We start from the raw sequence: 24,151 nt of genomic DNA on the forward strand, positions 1-24,151 counted from the left end.
AACCAGAAAAATGCCAGGTGGAGTCCTTTTTTTTTTTTTTAAGTCTGCTCTGGGTCTTCACTGAGGTTTGTGGGCTTTCTCCAGTTGCACTGCAGGGGTTTCTCTTTGTGGTGCTTGGGCTCTCTAGTTCCCTCATGACTTGTGGGAGCTTAGTTTCCTGACCAGAGGTTGAACCCCTGTCCCCTGCATTGGAAGCCAGAGTCTCAGCCACTGGACCAGCAGGGAAGTGCCTCAGGTAGAGGTCTTTTAAAAGATAGACACATTTAAACGGTTTCCTTAATAGTACAAGTGCTTACATTTTAAAGATATTCAGAGTGGAATTAAAAATTGAAATGCAGAATTCTAAACTGAGGTGGTGGTTTTTAGTACTGCGGAAGTATTTCTTAGAGCATTGAACTTTATAGTTGATTGCACTTGGAGTGGTCTTAGGGTGTTAAAATTTGTTTCATAGACAAGCCATAGAGACTGTGATTATGTTATGGAGGAAGATGTCAAATAAAAATACTTATTTTAAGGTTTTTCTGTTCCTCAGGGGGGTTTTAAATTATATTTGTTTTACACTTGCTTATTCATGCTTTGGACTGCATTTGTGTTGTAACTAAATAACAGCTCAGTGTTCCTTAAGTGGCACTCCACAGATAAAACTGTGGGTGGGAGTTGTGAGATCTCTAGGAAATTTTTTAGAATCTGTGTGTTTTTATGGTCATTTTAAAAAGGAATCTGGAACTTTTGACCTTGTAACTGAACCATACTGTGAGATCTCATTAATTGAATTTGCATTTTGTAGTCACAGGCTGTTGGTGCTGAGTGATCACCTCGGTGCCTTGTGATGCTTTGTCTTTCACACTAACTGGCCCATAGATGAATTCTTAGAGGTCTGTAAGCGCTCGAATTTAAGAAACACTGGAGAGCAACATTCTCATGCTTCAGACACACATAGCAAATGAGCAGTTTCTTGGATAAGTACAAATTTTGAAGTTACTATGAAAGTAATTTGAAATAGTTTTATCATGCAGAAAACACTGGCACACTGTATTAATGATACTAGAGTTGGTGTTAATCTTTTGGTTTATTGGGGCTCTGGTTTTACTGAACACTGATTTTTTAATAAGGCACAGCATGATACATGAATTCAGAGTAGCTATCCTGTCTTAACTACAGTTGAGATTAAGAACAGAAGGGAGCAATAAATAGCACAGGGTAGCTTTGGGGAGATAGTGGAAACTGCAGAAATAAATTATCCAAGTTCTTCAATCTACCTAATAAAAACTAAGCATGATTTTTTTTTACAAGAAAATTAATTTTAAGCCATAAAATTTAATTTCCTCTTCAGTACTTCCACTTTTAGTTGTAATGTTTACTCTGTTGTGAACCCTAGGCTCTGTTAAAGCAGAGGTAAATATATTTGTGAACTGTATTCAGTATTTTGAGTCACAGAGCTGTTAGGGAGGCCCATGGAGTGGGATGGCAGGCCAGGGGTGCCAGGGGTAGGTGGGGCAGGGAGCCCGAGGGGAACAGTGACCTGGAGGGTCTGGAAGGTTGGCACCATACAGAGAGACTGGGCAGGTAAGAGTATTGAGGATAATAGGAGCCAGTTGTCTCACTATTGGAGAAGGGAGGTACAGGTATGAAACGGGGATGGCCAGAAGGATCTCTGTGGGGCTGGATTGGAATAGGACCTCTTGGTGTGGAGTGCATGGTTTTCAGTATCGATTGATAAGCAGCCAGAGATGTATGTATGTTTGTATGCATATGTTTTCATGTATGTCCTGGCTTTGTTTGTGGAAAAGGTATAGAAGCAGCAACAGTCCAGTAGCGATAAGCCAACCTAGTGCTCAGGTCTTGAAAAATATTGCTCTTTACTAAAAGGACCCAAAGCTTCTTGGTGTAATGGCTGACTCCAGGGCTAGGGCAGGAAGAATCTTCAAATATTTAAAAACTAAACAACACACTTCTTTTTTTTTTTTAACAACACACTTCTGAATAACCCATAAGTCAGAGAGGAAATCACCAAAGAAATTAGGAAATATTTTGAACTGAAGGAAAATTAAAAACAGTATTTCATTTATGGGATGTAGCTAAAGCAATGCTTAAAGGGGAATTTATAACATTGACTGTTTATATTAGAAAAGAGAAAGTCTCAAATCAACAGTATAGCTTTTCACCTTAAAATAGAAAAAGAAGAGAAAGTTAAATAGAAGAAGCAGAAGGAATAAAGTAATAAAGAGCAAAAATCAATGGAGTAGAATAGAGAAAAAAAATAGAGAAAAATCAATGAAGGGGACAACCATACCTTTGAAAAAATTGATCAAATTGACAAATCCCTAGCCAGATTGATCAGGAAAAAAAGAGAAAAGAAATTAATTACCAACATAAGGAATGTAAGACGGGACATCATTACAAATCCTGTAAATATTAAAAAGTTAAAATGAAATATTATGAACACCTTTATGCCAGTAGTTAGATAAAATGGATGAATTGACTTTTTGAAAGACAAACTACCTAAGTTCACTTAATAGGAACTAGAAAACATGAATAGCTCTATTTCCAAAAAAAAAAAAAAAAAAAATCAAATTTATAATTTAGTAGTTTCCACAAAGAAAACTGCAAGCCCAGTGAATCCTATCAAACACTTAAGGAAGAGATAATACCAAATCTACACACTTGGGTAAAATAGACTTAAGAAGAACAGTTCTCTAGTCCGCTTATGGGGCCAGCATTAAGGCTAGATAAAGAAGAAACGATAATAACTAACACCTGAAAACAAGTGCTATAGATGGATATTCCTCATGAGCATAGATGTCACAATCCTCAACTACATTATAAAATTGAATCCTGCAAATATGTTAAAAAGATAATACATCATAACCAGTTAGGATTCCTCCCAGGAATTCAAGGTGAGTTTGATTCTATTAACAATTAATATAATGCGTCATATTAGACTATAAAAGAAAAACCGTATGTTCATCTCAATGAAACAAAAAAATTTTTTTACAAAAACCAACTCTTATTCATTATTAAAAACTTAGCTAACTTCCTCAGTCTGCTTAAGAGAATCTATGAAAAACTTGGAGCTAACTTTGTACTTAGTCGTAAAAGATGCTTTCCCTTTAAAGTCAGAAACAGGGCAAGACTGTCCGTTTTCACTACAATTGTTAAATGTTGTGCTGGAGGCACGTACTTAGGGCAGTAAGGCAAGAGAAAGGTATCCAGCTAGGGAGGGAATAAAATTGTGCATAAATGGATAGACTCCTAAGCAATCAACAAAAGTGTTTTACTAGAATAAATATTAATATCTTTAGCAATGATACTGGATATTAGGTCAGGATGCAAAAGTCTATAGTATTCAAGTGAGCAGCGAACAATTGGAATTGATACTGCATCAGAAATATAACATAGTTGGGGATTAACTCAGCAATATATGTTTAAAACCTATATGCTGACTATAAAATATTACTGAGAAAAATTTGAGGAAAGCACAAATAAAGGGAGAGGGTTATTATTAGATTCATGGATTGGCAGGTTGAATGCTGTTAAGATGCCAGCTCTCCCTTAATTGATCAAGAGCTTCAATCCAATTTCAGTCAAAATCCCCATAGGCTTTTTGGGTAGAAATTGAAAAGCTGATTCTAAAATTTAAAATCTGAAAGAAAATGTGGTGGCCTAAGAATAGCAAAGAACAATCTTGGAGAAAAGCATAAAGCTGGAGTTCTTATGCTACCTGATTGGAGGATTTACTGTAAAATGATCAGTAATCAAAACAGTGTTGATACTGGCCTGAGGATAGACCAATGGAACTGAATGAAGTCCAGAAAAAATGGTTGTTTATGAAAGGTGTCAACATCCTTTGATAAAGAAATGACCATCTTTTCAACATCACTGATCAAATTAATATGTATAGAGATATTTCTACAAATTATAACAAATTGTTTGATATCGTACTACTTGTAGAAAAAACATGTAGTAAAAAAAAAGTTTTTTCTCTCCCTACCACCGTAGGGTCCTGATTCCCCCAGTTATCCCTGTCTCTTCCCCAAAGACGCTGGCTGCTCCCAGCCTGTGTTGTGTTCACATCGTTCAGTTGTGTTGCAGGAAGGAACTGGCTGGAGGTAGTAGCTGTATGCACAGCCACTCTGTGCGACGCCTCTCTCGCATCAACTGCCTTCTTGAACTACACCCCCTTACAGAAGAAGAGCCAGTCCAAATTCTTCCCCGCCAGTCTGTTTTTCCTTTGACTTTGCTGACTGTAAATTTTTCCTATTCAGTCACATTGTCGTATTCTTACACCATATCATCTGCCTCCTTTCAATTTCCTGTCTCTCTGTTTTTGAGTCTTCTTTTTAGAGTGTTCATTCTTTCTGCTTTGCACTTGAGACTACTGAATATATTCATCTTTCCTTCTCCTTGACTCAGTTTCTGCTTTGGCCACTCCCTTGCTTATGCGCTGAACAGTCAGTTCATCGGTCCACAGGCCCACTCAGATCCCCTTACTTGTCAGTCTGGGACGCAGCTTCCAAAATGCTTCCTGTGTACAGTTTTTCTGCCTTAAGCAAAAGTTCAGCTTTAGAGCTATGTTCAACTGGGAGGTCAAGGCTGACATGCATGTGGATGCAGCATCTTGGTAAAGAATAAATTTCATTCTGTTTCATCTTTTTCAAGATCTTCTGTGAGTTAGCCCTACCTTATGACCCTTGTTTGCACTGGTTTTAACCTCCTACTCACCTCTTCTCCTATGAAAGCAGAAGTTGTTTTGTCCTCTCAAACTTTACACCAGCCTCCATCTCTGGCTTGCATTTCATGGTGATGCTGTGTAGGCTTAATGAGTGAAGAGGTACACATTCAGTGAGTGCTGTGGGTGTAATTGAAATTTCTGTTAAGATGCTTTTTCTCATTGCAGAATTTCCTTTGACTCCTGCTTCATTTCTTACAGGCAAGTTTTTACTTCCATGGTGGAAATTGAGATTGCCAGCCGTCTTTAGGAATAGTCAGCTTCACTGAGTGTCTCTGAACTGCAGTTAAATGATCCTGTCTGCTTAACTCTTAGGAAGCTTAGACCAAACCTCAGGTGTTGGTTACGCCACCTCAAGTGAAGAGAAGCTCATGGCTAAAATAAGTTCTAATCGAGATAGCACAAAAGAACACAAGATAGACCTTGCAGTTCAAGAAGTGACCAGTCTCTGACTTTCTAAACTGCTAACCTGTTGTAAATTTTATGGTACATGGAAAAGATCAAAGGGGGGAGGGGTAATACCAATTGTCTTTTTCCAAAACCAGTTCAGCAGTTATTTACCTTTCAAGCAATTAACATAATTACCATTATGCTAAAAAGTAATTTTGGGAAGTTCTGCCCTGAGCTCTTACGACTCCACTGGGACAGTTTTAGTTGGGACTTATCTTTTTGATGGAAGCCTAATTGCAGTTTTGGCTTTGTGCATGCAAACAGAAGCAGCTAATTGTTTAGGCAAATAGCAGATTAATTTAAATATGCATCCCTAATAAAACAAAAATGGTATCCATTATGGCCCTTGTTCCCACGACGAGGCATATAAATATTCTGCCCAAGTGCCATTAGGCGGAGGTCTTAAGGATTGTCGACATTATTTCACAGTGGTAGCACTTTCATGATATCGCGTGCGCTTTACAAAAGCTAACATAAATCAGTTTAAACTCATTGAGATCCCATCTCCACTCTGTGCAGTTTCATTACCACACTCTGGCTGGCCTCCTGTGGGAGGTGGGAGGGACGTGCTGCAGACTGGCACCCGTGCCCATCCACAGCTGCCGAGCCGGCTTTATGTCTCCTCCAAAGACTGGCCATCGTTACTCATGTCACCACTAATGACTGTTCCTAGGCTCGGGTGAGCTTGGAGTTCCCGCCGCCTCGCGGATGCTTGTCAGGGTGGAGGGTCCTGGGCCCAGAGAGCGGTGGTCCTGCCAAGCCCGACTCCTGTTTACTTTCCTGGGCTGGTGGCCCTCCCTCACTGTGGTCCTCCATGTTTTTTGAGAGACCCTGTTTCTTTCGTCTGAGTCCTTTTCGTTTTGTTCATGAGTGAAGCAGTGCTGTGGAGATCCAGCACTGGTTGAGGGTTACACATCTTTTACCCGGAACCGAGGGAAAGGCAGACACACCTGCTGTCCTCTCAGCTTTCCTGGTGTGAGGCAGATGGCCGCCAGCCCCGGTGCTGAGGGTCATTTATGCCTGGTTCAGGGAGTGGTGGCGACGGCCTGTTCACTCGGTCACCACTGAGCAGCCACAGGGAAGCTCCCTTTGCATTTGCTGAGAAGTTTTCTCTTGCTCCACCTTGGCCGAGCATGCGGAGTAAGGGTGGTAGACACCTCTGGGGGCATCTCCTTGCTTGGAAGCCTCTCTAGAGGTGCACATATTTGTAGCATTTGAGTTGGTCTTTTGGCCTCAGTAGAGTAAACGAGGATGGGGACCCCAGGCCTGGGGGTGGCTGTTTCCTGTTCTCGGCTGAGCCGCTGGGCTCGGATTTTTCAGTCTCAGTTGTGTGCTTGGAGTAGAAGTCCTTCCGAAACTGGGGGAGAGAAAGCTGCTTTGTGGAGAGGGGCGGGTGGGGAGGGACGCACAGTACAGAGAGACAAAGAGGCAAGTGGTGCGTCAGGACATGAACTGCCTGGGTCTGAATGTTTCTCTACTTCCGGTTCTGATCCCTTTTCCTGTCCAGATATGTTTTCTGCCCTTGGGTTCTGTGAGCTAGCCTCGTTTCTGTTCAGTCGTTTCCTTTTGTATTTAAGCCAGTGGATTTGTTTCTTACAACCAAATGTTCCATTGCTAAAACATAAGACAAACATTCAGCAAACCTTTATGGATGTTCAGTCACTTTCCGTAGGAAATGGAGCAGAAAAAGGACACATGCCTGCCACTTCAGAAATCCACCCATATTAGGAGCCAAATCCATGCTAGTGCTGGGTCTGCAATATGATAAAACTTGGCCTTTCAAGTGAATTTACATCAGATTTTTTAAACTGTCACCTGTTTGGGAAGGGAGTTTATCGGGCTCTGACAGGTGTTGACTACAGCTTCTTTAATATTATGCAATGTATGTGGACTCAGTTCAACTTGAAATGTCTGTGAAAGTTAGCTACTCCTTTTTGGAAATCTTAAAATAGTGTGTCAACAGGACAAAAAGTTAAGCTTATCCATTGTCCTGTTGCACTTTGTGTATATATATTATGTTTTTGTTAGTTGTATCTTCATGACTGTAACAGGTCTTTCTGCAGTGTGAATGTTGTGAGAGTAGAGATTATATCCTTCGTGCATGCCCTGAAAACAAGATGCTTGGTGATGCCACTAGAACATCAGTCAGCTCCAGGCAGTCAGGGGCATTTTGCTTATTTTGTCTTATTCACTGCAGTTTTCCCGGTGCTTAGAATAGTGACTGGGCCAGGGCAGGGGCTCATATATGTGTTGAATGTATTGTTGCATTGACTGCTTTTTGGCTACGTATTGGTTAACATGGGTAATAATTCAAGCGTAATATTATAAAACATTCTTATAATTCAAGTGTTCACTGTTGAAGCCCCTGCAGTTTTGAGGTTGTAAAAGTAGTATGATTTAACTATACTAACTAAAAAAAAAAAAACGACCTTTCATAAAATCAGCTTTCACTCAGGCATCCCTCCTGTCAGCTGCTGTGCTGGCTCCTGCTCACCTCGTCTCTGTATTTTGGGGTCAGATATCCAGCAACACAGTGGGAAAGTGAAATTGCACGTCTTGCAAAAGCTGCAGGAGTCTTAACCGTCTTACAAGTGACGTGGGACGAGCAGTCGAAGTGGTAATTACAGGGGTGGATACAAATGGCTTTTTTTCTTATTTCTCTTTAAACGATAATTGCCTGCTTATGCAAAAATAATCACAATGCATGTGGGGTTTATAACATATGTAGAGATTAAAAAGTATGGCAACACTAGCAGAAAGGCAGGGCTGGGGGGAGGGGGTGGGAATGTGCTGGTTCCCTGTGTGTGCAGTGGTGCAGTATTGCTTGAAGGCAGACCGGTGAGTTACAGATGACTGCTGCAAGTCTAAAGTAGCCGCTAAAATAAAGACAGTTGGGCTAATAGACCAACAAAGGAATCGAAACGAACACATAATTAACCCAAATACTCATTCCAAAAGAAGGTAGAAAAAGAGGGGGAAAGGGAACAGAGAACACATGGGACAAATAGAAAACAAGGCAAGATGGTAGATTAAACCCACCCTTACCAGTAGTCACGTTAAAGGTTAGTAGTCTACATACCCGTTAAAAGCAAGACCAACTGCACAGCATCTACAAGTAAGCCCACTTTAGATAGACACAAGGCAAAGTGAAAGGACAGAGAAACACATAGCGTGCTAACACTACTCCAAAGTTGGAGTGACTCTATCAGTCTCAAAGTAGATTTCAGAGGGAAGAACGTAACAGAAAGGCATTTCACATGACAGAAGGTCACTTCATCAAGAGAACAGTGCAGCCCTAAATGTTAACACACCTTAAAGTGAAGTTGGGGACTGTGTGAACAATACTGGCACTGATGACAGGTGAGGGTCTGGCTGAGTTACACACTTCATAGTTGGAGAAAATTGACAAAGACCACAACACCACAGACATTCAAAAGAGAAGGATGTGACCATTAAATGGATGGCACCTGGAATATATTTTCTAGGAAGACCCTTCTTAGAACAGCTTTGCAGTCTTGCGGTGAAGGGTATTTTATTGCATACAGTTCTATTGGGGAAATGATGCCAACAAAACCAATACTTGATTAATAATGAAAAATGTGTTTATAGATAAACTCCATGTGTGCTTCGAGTGAACTGTGGTTGAGTAACTTCCACACTTGGCAGAACACAGGTTGAGTTTATGTCAATTACTCATCGAGCTCATAGTTATTTTATGCACTTGTAAATGCAGCCGCTCACCCTGCACTTTCTAGCTGACTTCCAGCCCAGCCTCATCGCTTACCAAGTGGCTTTGGACCAGTTGTTGAGCCACTCAGAGCTTCTGTTTCTTCTCTTTTGTTAAATGAAGATGATGATGTTCTTCCCGAGGTGGAAGTAAGCACTGTGGGAGAGGAGACAGGTGAGCGTGTGAACACTCGCAGGCTTTACTGCTTTACTGTGTGATCAGCAAACAGATGTAATGCAGGCTTGTTGGGAAGAGGCACGTCCTGGAACGTGCCTGTCTCCCATTTAACATTAGAGCCCTTTTTCTGAGTCTGAATGGAAAGAATTTGCCAAAATATTTGCCAGAGGAATGTGTTGTGGAGCCTTTCTCGATCCACTTACCAACACGTTTATCATAATTCTTAGAAGAGTGCACTGTTTTACATCTGAAGCAGCATTTAACTTGAAGAAAGCTCTGCTTTTGTTTGTAATCACCTCCTTGGCCTACTGACAATTTGAAAGGCTTGCGGAGCAACCCAAATGTATTATTTTCTTCTGACTCGCTGTATTTATTTAGTGCTGAATGTTACCCTATAGTAAGATCCTATGCTCAACGCACTTACTGTGTAAAGACAAAGTTGTCGTTGTTCAGTCACTCAGTCTTTCTGACTCTTTTGCGACCTCATGGACTGCAGCACACCAGGCTTCCCTGTCTTTCGCCATTTCCCAGAGTTTGCTCAGAATCATGTCTATTGAGTCAGTGATGCTATATAACCATCTCATCCTCTGCCGACCTCTTCTCCTTTTGCCTTCAACCTTTCCCAGCATCAGAGTCTTTTCCAATGAGGTGGCCCTTTGCATCGGGTCGCCAAAGTACTAGAGCTTCAGCTTCAGCATCAGTCCTTCCAATGAATATTCAGGGTTGGTTTCCTTTAGAATTGACTGGTTTGATCTCCTTACAGTCCAAGGAACTCTTAAGAGTCTTCTCCAGCACCTCAATTCGAACATCAGTTCTTTGGCACTCAGCCTGTTTTATGGTTCAACCCTCACATCTGTACATGACTCCTGAAAAAAACTATAGCTTTGACTAGATAGACCTTTGTTGGCAAAGTGATGTCTCTGCTTTTTAATAGCCTGTCTGGGTTTGTCATAGCTTTTCATCCAAGGAGCAAGTGTCTTTTAATTTTGTCGCTGCAGTCACCATTCACAGTGATTTTGGATTCCAAGAAAATAAAATATGTCATTGTTTCTACTTTTTCCCCTTCTATTTGCCATGATGTGATGGGACCAGATGCCACGATCTTAGTTTTTTGAGTGTTGAGTTTGAAGCCACCTTTTTCACTCTCCTTTTTCACCCTCATCAAGAGGCTCTTTAGTTCCTCTTTGCTTTCTGCCATTAGAGTGGTATCATCTGAATATCTGGGGTTGTTGATATTCTTCCCAGCAATCTTGATTCTAGCCTGTGATTTATCCAGCTCAGCATTTCACATGTGCCCTGCATATAAATAAGGTAAGTAAGCAGGATAACAATATACAGCCTTGATGTACCTTTCCCAATTTTGAACCAGTTTGTTGTTACATGTCTAACTGTTGCTTCTTTACATGCATACAGGTTTCTCAGGAGGCAAGTAACGTGGTCTATTCCTATCTCTTTAAGAATTTTCCACAGTTTGTTGTGATCCATACAGTCAAAGGCTTTAGTGTAGTCAGTGAAGCAGAAGCAGTAGAAGATGTTTTTCTGGAATTCCCTTACTTTCTCTATGATCCAACAGATGTTGGCAATTTGATCTCTGGTTCCTCTGCCTTTTCTAGATCCAGCTTGTCCATCTGGAAGTTCTCAGTTCAAGTACTGCTGAAGCCTAGCTTGAAGGATTTTGAGTGTTACTTGGCTAGCATGTGAAATGAGCACAATTGTACAGTAGTTTGAACATTCATTGGCATTACCTTTCTTTGGGATTGGAATGAAAACTGACCTTTTCCAGTCCCGTGGCTGCTACTGAGTTTTCCAGTTTTGCTGACATGTAAAAGACAAAGTACAAGGCAAAGAAAAATGGAAAGAGGGATTGCAGAAAGATGGAAATTGAAAGCTTTATCTGCTTTAGATAATAGGAAGTTGTAATAAATAGGACTGGATATATGGATGGGCAGTAGAGAAGAAATAGTTTAGTTGCTCAGTTGTGTCCAACTGTTTGGTGACCCCATGGACTGTAGCCCACCAGGCTCCTCTGTTCATGGAATATTCCAGGCAAAGATACTGGAGTGGATTGCCGTTTCCTTCTCCAGGGATCTTCACGACCTAAGGAACAAACCCGTCTGGTGGGCTACAGTCCATGGGGTCATGAAATGGTTGGACACAACCGAACAACTAAACAGTTGTGCTCTGGAGCTCAGGACCCACAACAATTAGTCCATGAGCCGCAGCTGCTTAGCCCTCGTGCGCCAGGGCCTGTGCTCGGCAACGGGAGCAGCTACCACAGTGAGAAGCCCGCGCGCCCCAACTAGAGAGGAGCCCCTGCTCACCACAACTAGAGGCAAGCCTGTGCAGCAACAGAGACCCAGCACAACCAAAAATAAATAAATTATCAACAGACAAGAGAGAACAGTCGGTGAGGATGTGGATGATAGGGAACCCGCGTGCACTGTTGGTGGGCGTGTAAATTGGTGCAGCCACTGTGGAAAACTGTATGGAGGTTTCTCAAAAAATTAACAGTAGCACTTACCATGTGATCCAACAATTCCACTCTGGGTGTACATTTGAAGGAAACAAAATCACTGTGTCGACGAGATATCTCCACCCTCCTGTTTACTGAAGTATTTCTCACGATAGCCAAGACATGGAAGCGACCTAAGTGTCCATTGACAGATGAATGAGTAAAGAAAATGTGGTATATGTATTCAGTGGAACACTATTGAGCCATTAAAAAAAAGAAGGAAATCCTGCTATTTGCAGCAATATGGATGGATCTTGAGGGCATTATGCTAAGTGAAATAAGTCAGAGGAAAAAAAAATACTGTATGACCTCACTTATATGTGGAATCATTAAAACAAGAAAAACTTCAAAGAAACAGAGATCAGACTTGTGGTTGCCAGGGTAGAGAAATTGATTTAAGGTGGGTACAGAAGGTACAAACTTCCAGTTATAAGTTCTGAGGGTGTAATGTGCAGTGATGACTGTATTCACTAATGTTTAGTCACTCAAACGTATCTTACTCTTCTGCACACTCATGGAGTGTAGCCCTCCAGGCTCCTCTGTCCAAGGGATTTCCTAGACAGGAATGCTAGAGTCGGTTGCCATTTCCTTCTCCAGGGGATCTTCCCAACCCAGTGATCGAACCTGTGTTTCCTGCAGTGGCAGGCAGATTCTTTACCACTGAGCCACCAGGGAAGCCCATAGTTAATAATACCATATTGTATATTTGAAAGTTACTGTAAGAATAGATCTTAAAAGTTCTCATTATAAGGAAAAGGATATTTGTAACTGTGTGAGGTGATGTTAACTTATCGTGGTAATTATTTCACAGTATATCAAATCATTCTGAGATACACCTTAAGCTTACATAATGTTATGTGTCAATTATATTTTAACAAAACCAGAAAAAAATTATTTGTTGTGCAAAAGGACAAATAAAATAAGTTAAGAACTCCATATGTTAAAACTATTCAGCAATTATGTCCTCCTATTCTTCTTAGAGGGGTTCCCTGGTAGCTCAGTAGTAAAGAATCTGCCTGCCAATGCAGGAAACATGAGTTCAGTCTTTGGGTGGGGAAGATCCCCTGGAGAAGGATATGGCCAACCCACTCCTGTACTCTAGCCTGGAGAATCCCATGGACAGAGGAGCCTGGTGGACTATAGTCTATAGGGTTACAAAAGAGACGGACACGACCTAGCAACTAAAAACAATTCTTAGATCGCTCATAAAACAGTTTTTTAAAAGTTTATCTTTTTGGCAAAGATAGTTTTGGAGAAAATTTTTTATATACAAGGGGATGTACAGTAAATTTCTTTTCTCCAAAAAAAAAAAATTCTTTTTTACACTTGTCTCTTTCCCCTGGTTTCTTTCTTTAGGGGTCAGTCATTGTTAAATTTTTTGTGTGTCCTTCTGGGATAATCCGAGTATACATTGTGTGTGTGTGTACAGTTTTAAAACACGTAACATAGTGTGCTATACCAGTATTCTGTACTTTACTTTTTTCATTTAACAGTATATTTTGTTGATCATTTCATATAGCTCATATATATAAGACTGACTCTTTTGATTGCTCGTTTAAACTCCAAACAATGGAGGTACAAACTATGGAGATATTTAAATTCTTATTTAAGAATTTCTTTATTGGTAAACGTTTACATAGCTTCCAATCTTTTGACATGGTTAAAAATGTTGTAGTGACTATCCTACCTACATTTGTAATTTGGTACATATTATAAAATTGCCTCCAGACTTAGCTGAAATAGTTTATATTCCTAACAGCAGTTTAACAAAAGCCTGTTTCCCCATATCCTCAGCAACAAAATGTTTTTTGAATTTTTTTGTCAATTTAACTGATGAAAAATAATATCTTACTATAGTTTTAATTTGTGTTTTTCTAATTGTGAGTGAATTTTTATATTTTTTAAAATGCTATATGTCAGTTGTATTTATTTTCCTGTGAACAGCATAACATGCTTATGTCCTTTGCTTACTTTTCAGTTGCTTTTTTTCCTTATTGAATCATATAAACTCTTTGTATATTAAGGAAATTGACCCGTTGTTATGTGTGATGCAAGTATTTTTTACCAAGTTATTATTTATCTTTTTATTTTCTTTATGTTACATGATTATTTTATAATTGTGCATACTAAGTGAATTTGATTCCTCAATTATTTTTTTCTACATAGGATTTCTTAATATTTGGAATCTAAGGACTGGAAAGTATCCTATTCATCGTTTTGAGCATGATGCAAGAATACAAGCACTAGCCCTCAGCCAGGAAGATGCAACAATTGCCACAGCTTCTGCTTTTGATGTCGTAATGTTATGCCCCAATGAGGAGGGAAATTTGCAAATAGCTGCAGAATTTGAAGTTCAGAAACTGGTGAGCTTTTAGTCTGATTGTTCTGTTTTTCATTCTTAGAATCTCTGGGTCTGATATAAACAGAAATGATATTGACAGCGCCCATCCACTCAGGGCTTCCTGTGACTCTTTCTCCATAAATCTCACAAGAGCTTTGTGAAATAGGAAGTTTTGTTTCCTCCATTTACCAAGAAGTCAGTAGAGACTTCGAGTGGTGAACTGGCTGTTGCCCTAGATAAGAAGTTGTGATTTCAACCCCAGGACTGACATTGGGGGCTGCAGTTTCTCATCGCTGGCATCCTCAGCCTCCTTCACATTAACAGGACGTTCACCCCGGGAATCTGAGACCAGGATCTGGCCTGATACATGGGTGAAAATGAGTGCAGTGGTATATCCTGGGCCATGTGGGAAAGAAGGTTTCCCTCCTACACTTTCTCCATCTGAAGGGTTTCTCATTTGGCATCAGGGAGTAATTCTTGAATGAGAATAGGTTTAGTCAGTGTTGATCAGTGTTGATCACGGTGTTCTCGACACCGTGTGTGAAACTGAGCTCACCTTAGTAGTTCATTACATGGAGCCCGTTTCTGAGTTCGTTTGTGCCCAAGCCTCTACATTTGTACGGTGGGAGATGATGTGATGGTAAGAAGGAAGAGCTGGAACCTGTTTATGTTAAATTTGGGTTTGGTTTAAAGCAAACTTGATTTTGGCACTTGTAGGAGAGTGAACAGAAAAGCCAACACTGAATAATAAATTGATGGCCTGACCTGGAACAAATCCTATTCCTTTCCCTTTTGCTCCCAGTGGAAATCTTATTAGACACGAATAACTAAAAAGCCATGGTATCACCACTTTACCTTTGTAAGCCGCTTGTCCCTTTAACGACAAGCCTCTCTGGTTTGGGGGTAGCGTTCCCCAAAATGCCTGGTGCTGTATTCTCCTCTTGGGATTTTATTAGAGAAATGCAAAAGTGCCATATTTCCATTTCTTCTCAAAACCACATAGTGCCTGTTGTTTGGCCTCTGCCTAAAGAACTCTGTAGATTAACAATGATTATATGAACTCAGACAATTACTTAAGATGTGAGTCCCTCCAGAAAGTGCAAATCCAGCCTTGGCAATCAGGTGGCATGCTGGCACCAACCAGAAGCTTTGTGAAGTCGTGTCCACTTGCCAGCAAATGGCACAGTCACAGTCAGTCTGAGCTCTTGGTCTGTCAGAAACCCAACATGAAGGTGAAATTTAACAGCTAGACTGAGGATGTTGATTTTAGGAAAGCAAGAAGTGACGTTTAGGATGGGGGACAGAGGACTCAAGCAGCCATTGCTGGAGGCATGTGTCATAACACTGTTCATTGTTTCTCATCCTGGATGAGGGCCATCCCTGGAAAAGGCACCTCCGGGCCAGTGGCTGGGCCATCTTTGTCTCCCTCAGATAGGCCCCCTGAGTCACAGTGGCAGTGTTCCCGGGTCTGTAGTGCCGGCCCAGAACAGCTGTCCTTGGTGATGGCCCCTGGGCTGGGGATGTGGGCCACCACTCACATCATCGGGCCTGAGGATTAGCAGAGTCACCCAGATGTTTACGCTCTCGAGCGCTTCTGGACAGGTCTCGGGATTCAGGCCTTTGAACTCGCTTGGCTTCTTGTCAGGGACTGTGGATTTTCATAATTACAGAGGTGGCTCACCTTCTGCTTTTGTCCTCTCAGAATTTATTCAGGGAGGTGAAACCCGATGTAAATGGCCCTGGGGCAAGCATGCCCTTATGAATCTAGAAAAGCACATTATTCTTAAAGGGGGCCCCTCCTGTGCGTGTCAGTTAGAGAAAGTGGTAGCAACAGTGCAACCAGCAGGACTGTGTGGCGTCCGCACGCTCCCTGTGGCCTTCCTACCCTGGATGAGGTTGAAACCAGGAGAAAGCAGGTAACTCAGACACTTCCGGCAACACATTTGTGGTATTTGCCCAAACGTGAAAATGCAGTTTTGGCTAATTTGGAACTGAGTGAATTTTGTCATTTATTCAGTTTCTTATGAAGAAATAAGAACTAACTTTGGTTTTTGAATAGTTGTTGTAGCCTCATGGTTCAGAATTTAAAAGACACAATAAGGTTTACAGTGAGAATCTCCCTTCTGCTCTGTCCCACAGCTCATTTCCCTCCCTGAAGGTGGCCACTGTTAGATTTACGCACGTACAAACCAAGTGTGTCACAGGCTTCCTCTGCCACTTTTACACACCTTGGCCCACTGTGAAGTCCTCTTACCTTGCTTCCTTGCTTTTTCCCTCCCAAGTGTGTCTCAGAAGTGATCCGTTTGTAAGAGTTTATAAAGAATGTCTTTGTGCTTTTTTTCTATGACTGCATGGTATTCCAGTACATCGGTGTACTGTAAGTTGTTTAATTAGTGCCTTAGTAAGGCGTGTTCTGGGTTTTCTGATTCTTAGCTGTTTCCAAATAAGGCTGCAGCAAATAACCTTGTACACAGTTGTTTTGCATAAATATGAGTTTATGTTTAAATAGATTCCTGGATCATCAAATGTGCTGCATCAGAGCACATGCACACTTGCTTGCATTAAAATGTTCCAGGATTTCCCTCCATAGAAGTTGGGCCAGACTACATCCCACCAACCATAAGTGGGATCCAAAAATATGGTTGTCTGCCACTCCACTTCCAGCCCAGTGTCTTTATAGACTAATTGATCTTTACTGACACAACAAGTGAAAATGGTATCTTGGTGAATTTTCACTTTGCATTTCTCCTATTAGGAGTATGCTGTGTTTCTTTTATGATGAGCATTATTTCATTTGTGTAGGAACTGTGTTTCACTTCCTATGAACTGGCCCTTGACCTGTCTTTTTCTGTTGGGTTACTGATCTTCTCATTGACATGCAGGAGGAATTGTGTATTTTTGACCAAGTCAGGACGAATTGTAGGTGAAACCTGAAGGACTAAATAACCCTTATCCTTTAATAGGTTGACTACCTTGAAATAGTTCCAGACACTGAAAGGTACCCTGTGGCAGTGGCCACCGCTGGAGATCTGGTATACCTGCTAAAAGCTGAAGACTCTGCCAGAACCCTCCATTACGTCTACGGGCAGCCGGTCACGTGTCTGGATGTCTCTGCCAACCAGGCTGCTTTTGGTGTGAAGAGTCTGGGATGGGTGTACGAAGGAAACAAGGTACAAAAATAGCAAGATGTATGATTTAACAAAAAAACATGAGTTTTAATTTTTAAGAGGCAATTTGAAAATTAAATCTCTCTGGTATATTTTTAAAAGATGTGTTCAGGCAGTATACATTGATATATATATAGTCAGCCTGGTTAAAAAAGATTTCAAGTAGCTCAAAATGATACAAAGTGGTAAGTAATTTCCTTTCTCTTCCCTTTCCCCAGCCCTACACCATAGAAGAAACTATTAACAGTTTTTAGGTATCCGTCTAGAAAATTTTAATGCATAGATGGGTACATTTATACACTAGAAGAGCAAGTCTTTGAAATGAGGTCATAGTGTACATACTGTTCTGTGCCCCGGGTTTTGTTCAGTAGTGTACCCTGGAGAGCATTCCTTGTCAGCGCCCTCTACCTGGGATCCCAGCACGCCTGCCGCGCAGTCTGCCTCACCAGGCTCCTCATCGGTGGGCACTGAGGTTGCTTTCCCTGTCTGTGGACTGTTATAGACAGTGCTCCAGGGCACACTGCAGCTTGTAAATCTCTGGGATAAATTCCTAGCGTTTATGCTGCTTGGTCAGAAGGTTGATGGACATTGCCAAAGTGCCTTCTGATGAGGTTGCATCAAAATTTACATCCTTTTCCGCAGTGTGTAAAGCGCCTCTTGATACTCTTTGAGCCAGAAACAAGGAGACAGGTTTTTAATTGAAATTCTTTGCATGATGACTCGATTTTAGCACTACTTAGTATTTTACCATTCCTGACTGTAGGCCAAGTACTTAGTCTTAAAACTGACTTACAGAACTCTCTCTCCCAGTAGGATCAGTGGAGAGAGTCATGGATAAAGGTTTGTGTTGTTTTGATTTTCCTCCGGTTTGCTGGCTCCTGACCCTGCTGGCAGTGGGTATAATCCCTGGGAAGGAACTTCCCTGAGCCAGCAGCTCCTCTGACATCGTCCTTTTCCTGTAGAAAGAGCCCTTCCCGTGTAGCAGTGTTGTGAACCGGGAGAGAGCCAGACTGCATGCAGGCCGTCTGTGTTCCACTTGCAGCCCTGCCGCCCGCTCCCCACTGTGACCTTAAACAGGTGGCTTAACCTGCATTGTGCCTCAGTTTCCTCATTTGTAGGAAGGAGTCCATCACAGTCCATCATAGAATTCTAGGATTAAAGAAACACGTGTGTAAAACTTTACCCATAGTGCCTGGCGTAACAGCCTCTGAGTGCTTCCTGTTCTTTCTCGCACTCATAGTCTGAGCCGAGCCTCTGGTTGTGGTTTGTACATTTTGTCTCTCCTTTGTAGTCTCTTGGGAGGTCACATCTCACTTCTCTAAGCATTCACTGGTTTTGCGACTTGGATTCCTGTTATATGTTCTTCAACCAGGAAGACAGATAAAGTGGTTGAAAATACATGAGACTCATTGTCATCTCACTGTAAGAAGGGATCCCTTTGTGCTCAAGCTGGCCTGCTTTGCTGGAGCCTGTTCAGCGTATCTTAGCTGGAAAGTCTGTGATGATATATAATTCCTGTGTTTTGTCTTCCTGGAAAGTGGGGGAAAAGGGATAGCAGTTGGTTTCCTAAGGCAGTTTCCTTTGTCAGCCTTTGAAAACACTCTTCCCATCCCTGGCAAGCTCATTTGTTGAAAGAAGAGAGACTATTTGCTTCTTAATTTTTCATCCATCATGCTTTCAGGTTTTGATTATCTCACTTATTTCTCAAGTTCTCAGTGTAGTGAGGTGATAGCTGAATTAATACTAGCCTGGTTTAAATCTTTCATAGTTTTAATAAATTTTTCAGCTGACAGGTCCTATTTCTCTTTGTCTTATCTGAGTGGATCTCTTTCTATAGTGATACAGTCGTAGTGGATGTATTTGAGAAACCAGTTAAAGGGATGCGTGTGTGCTCAGTTGCTCCGTCATGTCCAACTCTTTGTGACCCCATGGACCATAGCCTGTCAGGCTTCTCTGCCCATGGAATTTTCCAGGCAAGAATATTGGAGTGGGTTGCCATTTCCTCCTTCAGGGGATCTTCCCTACCCAGGGAATGAACCTGTGTCTCCTGCATTGGCAGGCAGATTCTTTACCACTGTGCCACCTGGGAAGCCAAGCCCCCAGTTAAAGAGATAGCTCAACACAAAATTAGACTTGGAGCATCCTTTAGATATTGGTCTAAGTAGGCACTTTTTTGGGTGGCTCTCAAATTTTCCAACCCAATTGAAAAGCATCAATTATGAGAATTAGCTGATTTGTGTGTTAATTTGATAAAAATTCATTTAAAGAAGTTCCTATTCCCTCTAAAAGCTTGTTGTTGTTTGCTTACCAAGACGTGTCTGGCTTTTTGCAACCCCACGGACTGCAGAACCCCAGGCTTCCCTGTCCTTCACTATCTCCTGGACCTTACTCAGACTCATGTCCATTGAGTCAGTGATGCCATCCAGCCATCTCATCCTTGGCCATCCCCTTCTCTTGCCCTCAGTTTTTCCCAGCATCAGTGTCTTGTCCAGTGAGTTGGCTTTTCTCATTAGGTGCCCGAAGTATTGGAGCTTCAGCATCAGTCCTTCCAATGAATATTCAGGGTTGATTTTCTTTAGGAATGACTGCTTTGATCTCCTTGCAGTCCAAGGGACTCTCAAGAGTCTTCTATAGCACCACAGTTCAAAAGCATCAGATTTTTGGCACTCAGCCTTATCTATGATCCAACTCTCACATCCATTCATGACTCCTGGAAAAACCATAGCTTTGACTAGATGGACCTTTGTCGGCAAAGTGATGTCTCTCCTTTTTAATAGGCTGTCTAGGTTTGTCATAGCTTTTCTTCTAAGGAGCAAGCATCTTTAAATTTCATGGCTGCAGTCACCATCCGCAGTGATTTTGGAGCAAAGAAAATAATGTCTGTCACTTGTTAGTGGGTGTTTTTCATTGGTGTTTTAAGAGTGGAATTAAATTTGCTACAAGAATGTGTTTAAGCTCCTCTGTGAAATCTGGCAATGGCATTTAGTTATCCAGAGGTTTTATGAGTACACCAGCAAACGTTCATACACTTGGGTGGGTGGGTGGGTTGTTGTTGTTAGTAGCGCTGGTGAGAACTCTGCATTAAGATGTTTCTCCAACATGAATGCCACCCACTCGAACGTGAGGGAAGCCAAGCCTTTGCTGTGAAACTTTCCTTATTTTTGCAGAGGTGGAACTTTCCATCTGATGATGCTCAATGGGTTTTCTGCTTCCTCAGAAAAATCAGCATTGCCGTGTGAATTAAGCCATTACACAGTGGCTCTGTGAGGTTTCAGTAGCATCCTGCCATTGCATGATGCACTATTGTAATTCTCAAAGTCTTTAGTGTGGCCTCCTAGTCACCTGGCTTGTGAGTTCCACACTTTGGTCCTGTTGGTTGCCAGCCTGGCAGCACATGAACAGCACTTTTTATCAGGTTCATGTGAGACTGTTAGCAGCAGAGTGAGCCTGGAGCTGCGTCCATGTGGGAATTTGTGTCTGCCTCTGGCCATATGTCCAGGATTCAGATGAAGGCTTTTTGGGAACACAGAGTTTGGTGTATCTTTGTTTCTACCAGATACAGAACTGGGGGTCAGCTAGAGCCCACTATTGATTGACTGTGATAAATGCAGCTGTGAAGTCCAAATGTTGATGTCAATTTTTTGGCGGGAACTGAAGTTTCCCTGACCTGTAGGAGTATTCCAGTAGTGTTATTTTTGTTTACTTGGAGAATATCCTTGTACCATCTGATAATCATATTAGCATTCTTTAGATACCACAGCTGTCTGAGCATAGTAATAATGGTTCAGACTCATCCATTCACATGCCTACTAGCCAACCTGTCACGTATTCACCACAGAAAGTTACAGAACACCAGTCGTGTTTCAGCATTTTAAAATTAAAACAGCATTGTGCACAGGCCTCAGTAGTCTGGTAACTTAGGTTTCTAAGCTAATAAACATAGTTTTCTAAGGAAATGAAGCCAAGTGACTTAGGAGAATTTGATTTATTTAAGGAAACGCATGTGATTACAGCTGGCTCAGCCATGTCCAGCTCTTGTAGGAAAGACCAGAGAAAACGTTAGTGGTCAGCTACATCTTGGTTTGCCCGTGGCATAGGGATCCTCAGATTTCTGGATTTCAGAGGCCAGAATTAGAGGCCATGCCTGGGTTTACCACCTTTTTCTTTGGCCAGGTAAAGTCATGGAAAAATGGCTATTATCTGTTTTCATTCTTTCTTAAAAGAGCAGATCTTTAAACACCCTTGGGAAAAAAAAGTGTTTTTTGACTCGGTAATGCATTTGCCTGATTCAGAAATCAAAAGATGGGAAAGGGAGGGTGTGCGATGGGATGACTCCTCCCACTCCTTTCGACCTGCCACCCAGGTTCTCTTCCTGGAGCTAAGACAGTGTCTTGTGAATCCCTTCAGAGACATTTTATGCATCTGTAAGCAAATTATTCATACATGTCCTCTGTCCCTTCTTTCTAAAAAATATAAATGGTAAAACACACTATTTTTGTCTTGCATCTTGCTTTTTCTTGCAACAAAATGTTTTTGAGATCATTTCATCATTTCTTGTAACATAATAAAGAACTTAATGGTAGTTTGTGTGTGTGTGTGTGTGTATGTGTGTGTGATTTAATGATATTGCACTTTGCAGTTGTCCCTTAAGTAATTAGACTACCCTACTCCCTGTTGATGGATGTTAGCTTGTTCCCAGTCTTTTGCTCTTGTGAACCACACTTGGTCCATGTGAACGTATTTGTAGGATTAGTTCCTCAAAGTAAAGACTTGCTGGGTCAGGAGGGTCTGCACCTTCATCATTTGATAACTGTTGCCCTCTGTAGAAGGCATTCCTTGGAAAGTGGTGGATGGCCGTGCATCCCATCCTCCTCGCTGTTCCTTAGCATCTTTCCTCTCAACAGGCTTTGCAAAAAGGTCACAAACAGAATGAGGCCAGAGGGAGTAAACAGGGCTCTGTCTGGTCCTGACTCTGATTTAAATTATTTTGTGGCACTCTGCTTTGATGATGAATGACCTCATCTGGAATCACAGGCTTCACCTGGAATCAGTGCAGTGGGCCCGACAGCCCTGTCAGACCACCATTAGGGCGGAAGGAACTGTAACACACACTGCTTGTTGGCTGCCACATGGGAGAAGCTCATGGTTCTTTAAAGACTGTAGACTCATCTGCCTCTGTTCTGTAAAATGAGGAGGGCTGGACATGTGACTTTTCACTCTCTGTCCAGCACCCACGTTCCTTGAGTCTTCAGGCGGTTAGGTGGTTTAAACTTTTTCCTTCACCTGTGGAGTCGTGTCGAGCTGATCCATCCTAGGGGTCTGCTGGGGAGCTGAGGGCTTCTGAGATGGGTTGAGGAATCCCTTGCTCTCCTGATACTTCTCCAGCACAGTGGTTCTCAGACTTTTTGGCACCAGGGACTGGTTTTGCGGAAGAGTTTTTCTACAGACTGGGGTGGGAGGGTTGATTTCGGGATGATTCACGTGTATTACATTTACTGTGCACTTTATTTCTATCATTGTTACATCAGCTCCAGCTCAGGTCATCAGTCATCAGATCCGGGAGACTGGGGCCACCTACTCTAATCAGAGTGCTGCCCCGGAAACTCAGCGGTAAAGAATCCACCTGCCAATGTAGGAGATGCGGGTTCCATCCCTGGATTGGGAAGATCCCCTGGTGGAGGAGGGCATGGCAGCCCATTCCAGTATTCTTGACTGGAGAATTCCATGGACAGAGGAGCCTGGTGGACTACAGTCCATGGGGTTGCAAAGAGTTGGACACGACTGAGCACGCAATCTCTAACAGGATCTCCTAAAGGCCATGCTTATTGCTGGCAGGAACTTGTTTGGTACTTTTTCTTCAATTCCTGTGTCTTGCTGGACAAGGGACATGTGTGGTGAGCTGCTTGAAGGTCCCTTTACTTATAGATGAAAATGGACTCTAAGTTTGGACGTTGCATTCTTTGGTTGTCACACACCAGGGGCATAAATGATCTTAACGGTAGCCATTGCTAGGTGGCATATGATTGTAAAAGAAAACAAGTGTAATAGCATTTCTTCTGGCCTCATCTCTTCATGTTGCAGGGCAGAGATCGGTGTCAGCTCCATTAATGCAGCCCTCTGTGCCCAAACAGCCCCTTAAAATTTGTTTTTATGTCTCATATTTCCTGAACCTGTCAAAAATACTTCCATCCATGAAAACGTTTTTATGATGCCATATCATCTTTTTTAATTCTTTTGCTACCTGAATTAAATTTTGCTCGCTGAGGTGGAGGATTAGGAGATAGAATTGCCTTATTTAAGAGCATTATGTTGACGCTGAGTCTCATACCTCATCAAGGAACAGAGAGACCCACTTACAGCTCTTCGCATCATTCTTTGTATTTGGACATATTTCCTAATTTAGTTCTAATGTGCTTGGCATTCGGCAGCAGGTTGTATTAAGCAGCACGCGGCACGCATCCTAATCAGGGGACATGAGTGAAGTAATCCGGGAGGCTGGGTGTGTTTGACAAGGACCCTGGCTTGGCCCTGCCTCCACAGCTTACATCACACTGGAAAACAATTGCTAACGTCTCTTAGGATAATCATTCCCCATACGCAGACGTGAAAAGACTCTGGATTGGTTATTGCCCACATCACAAGTTGAGATAACCTGTCTGGGAGAGCCTTTGGTATCCAATGCAGTGTTCATGGATCCCGGCTCCATTTGCCATACCTACACCAGCATGTGAAATCTGTCTTCCTTTTTGTTCAAGTTTCCATTCCAGAAGAGAACTAAAAACAGTATTTTACTAGCAGGATGACTAATTTGAAATTTAAAGTTCACAAAGTAAATAAATGTCTCATTTCCTCTTTACTTTCGCCTTAAACCTTTAATATTTTTCATATTTATTTACTTTCTGCTTGGAGAAGTTTAAGAAAATAACACTCAGAGACCCATTTTCTGGATTGTTAGTGATGTTGCCAAAGGTCCCACTTCTGTTGCTCAGGATGCTGTCATTAACCGCTGCTTACTGAACACATACTATGTGCTGGATCTCTGATGGTG

At 41.9% G+C, this 24,151-nt stretch overlaps 1 protein-coding gene across 2 annotated transcripts in view; it reads left to right on the forward strand.

Annotated features, from left to right (window-relative positions):
* FBXW8 (F-box and WD repeat domain containing 8) overlaps window positions 1-24,151 on the forward strand; it is a 110,230-nt gene that overhangs the window by 56,160 nt on the left and 29,919 nt on the right. For both annotated transcript variants that reach the window (XM_061141864.1, XM_061141865.1), the window contains exons 6-7: window positions 13,762-13,958; window positions 16,900-17,106. In XM_061141864.1, coding sequence (XP_060997847.1) covers window positions 13,762-13,958; window positions 16,900-17,106 — 404 coding nt within the window. The remainder of the gene's footprint in view (window positions 1-13,761; window positions 13,959-16,899; window positions 17,107-24,151) is intronic.

The sequence above is a fragment of the Dama dama genome, chromosome 5 (genome assembly GCF_033118175.1).
Source record: "Dama dama isolate Ldn47 chromosome 5, ASM3311817v1, whole genome shotgun sequence".
NCBI classification, from domain to species: domain Eukaryota; kingdom Metazoa; phylum Chordata; class Mammalia; order Artiodactyla; family Cervidae; genus Dama; species Dama dama.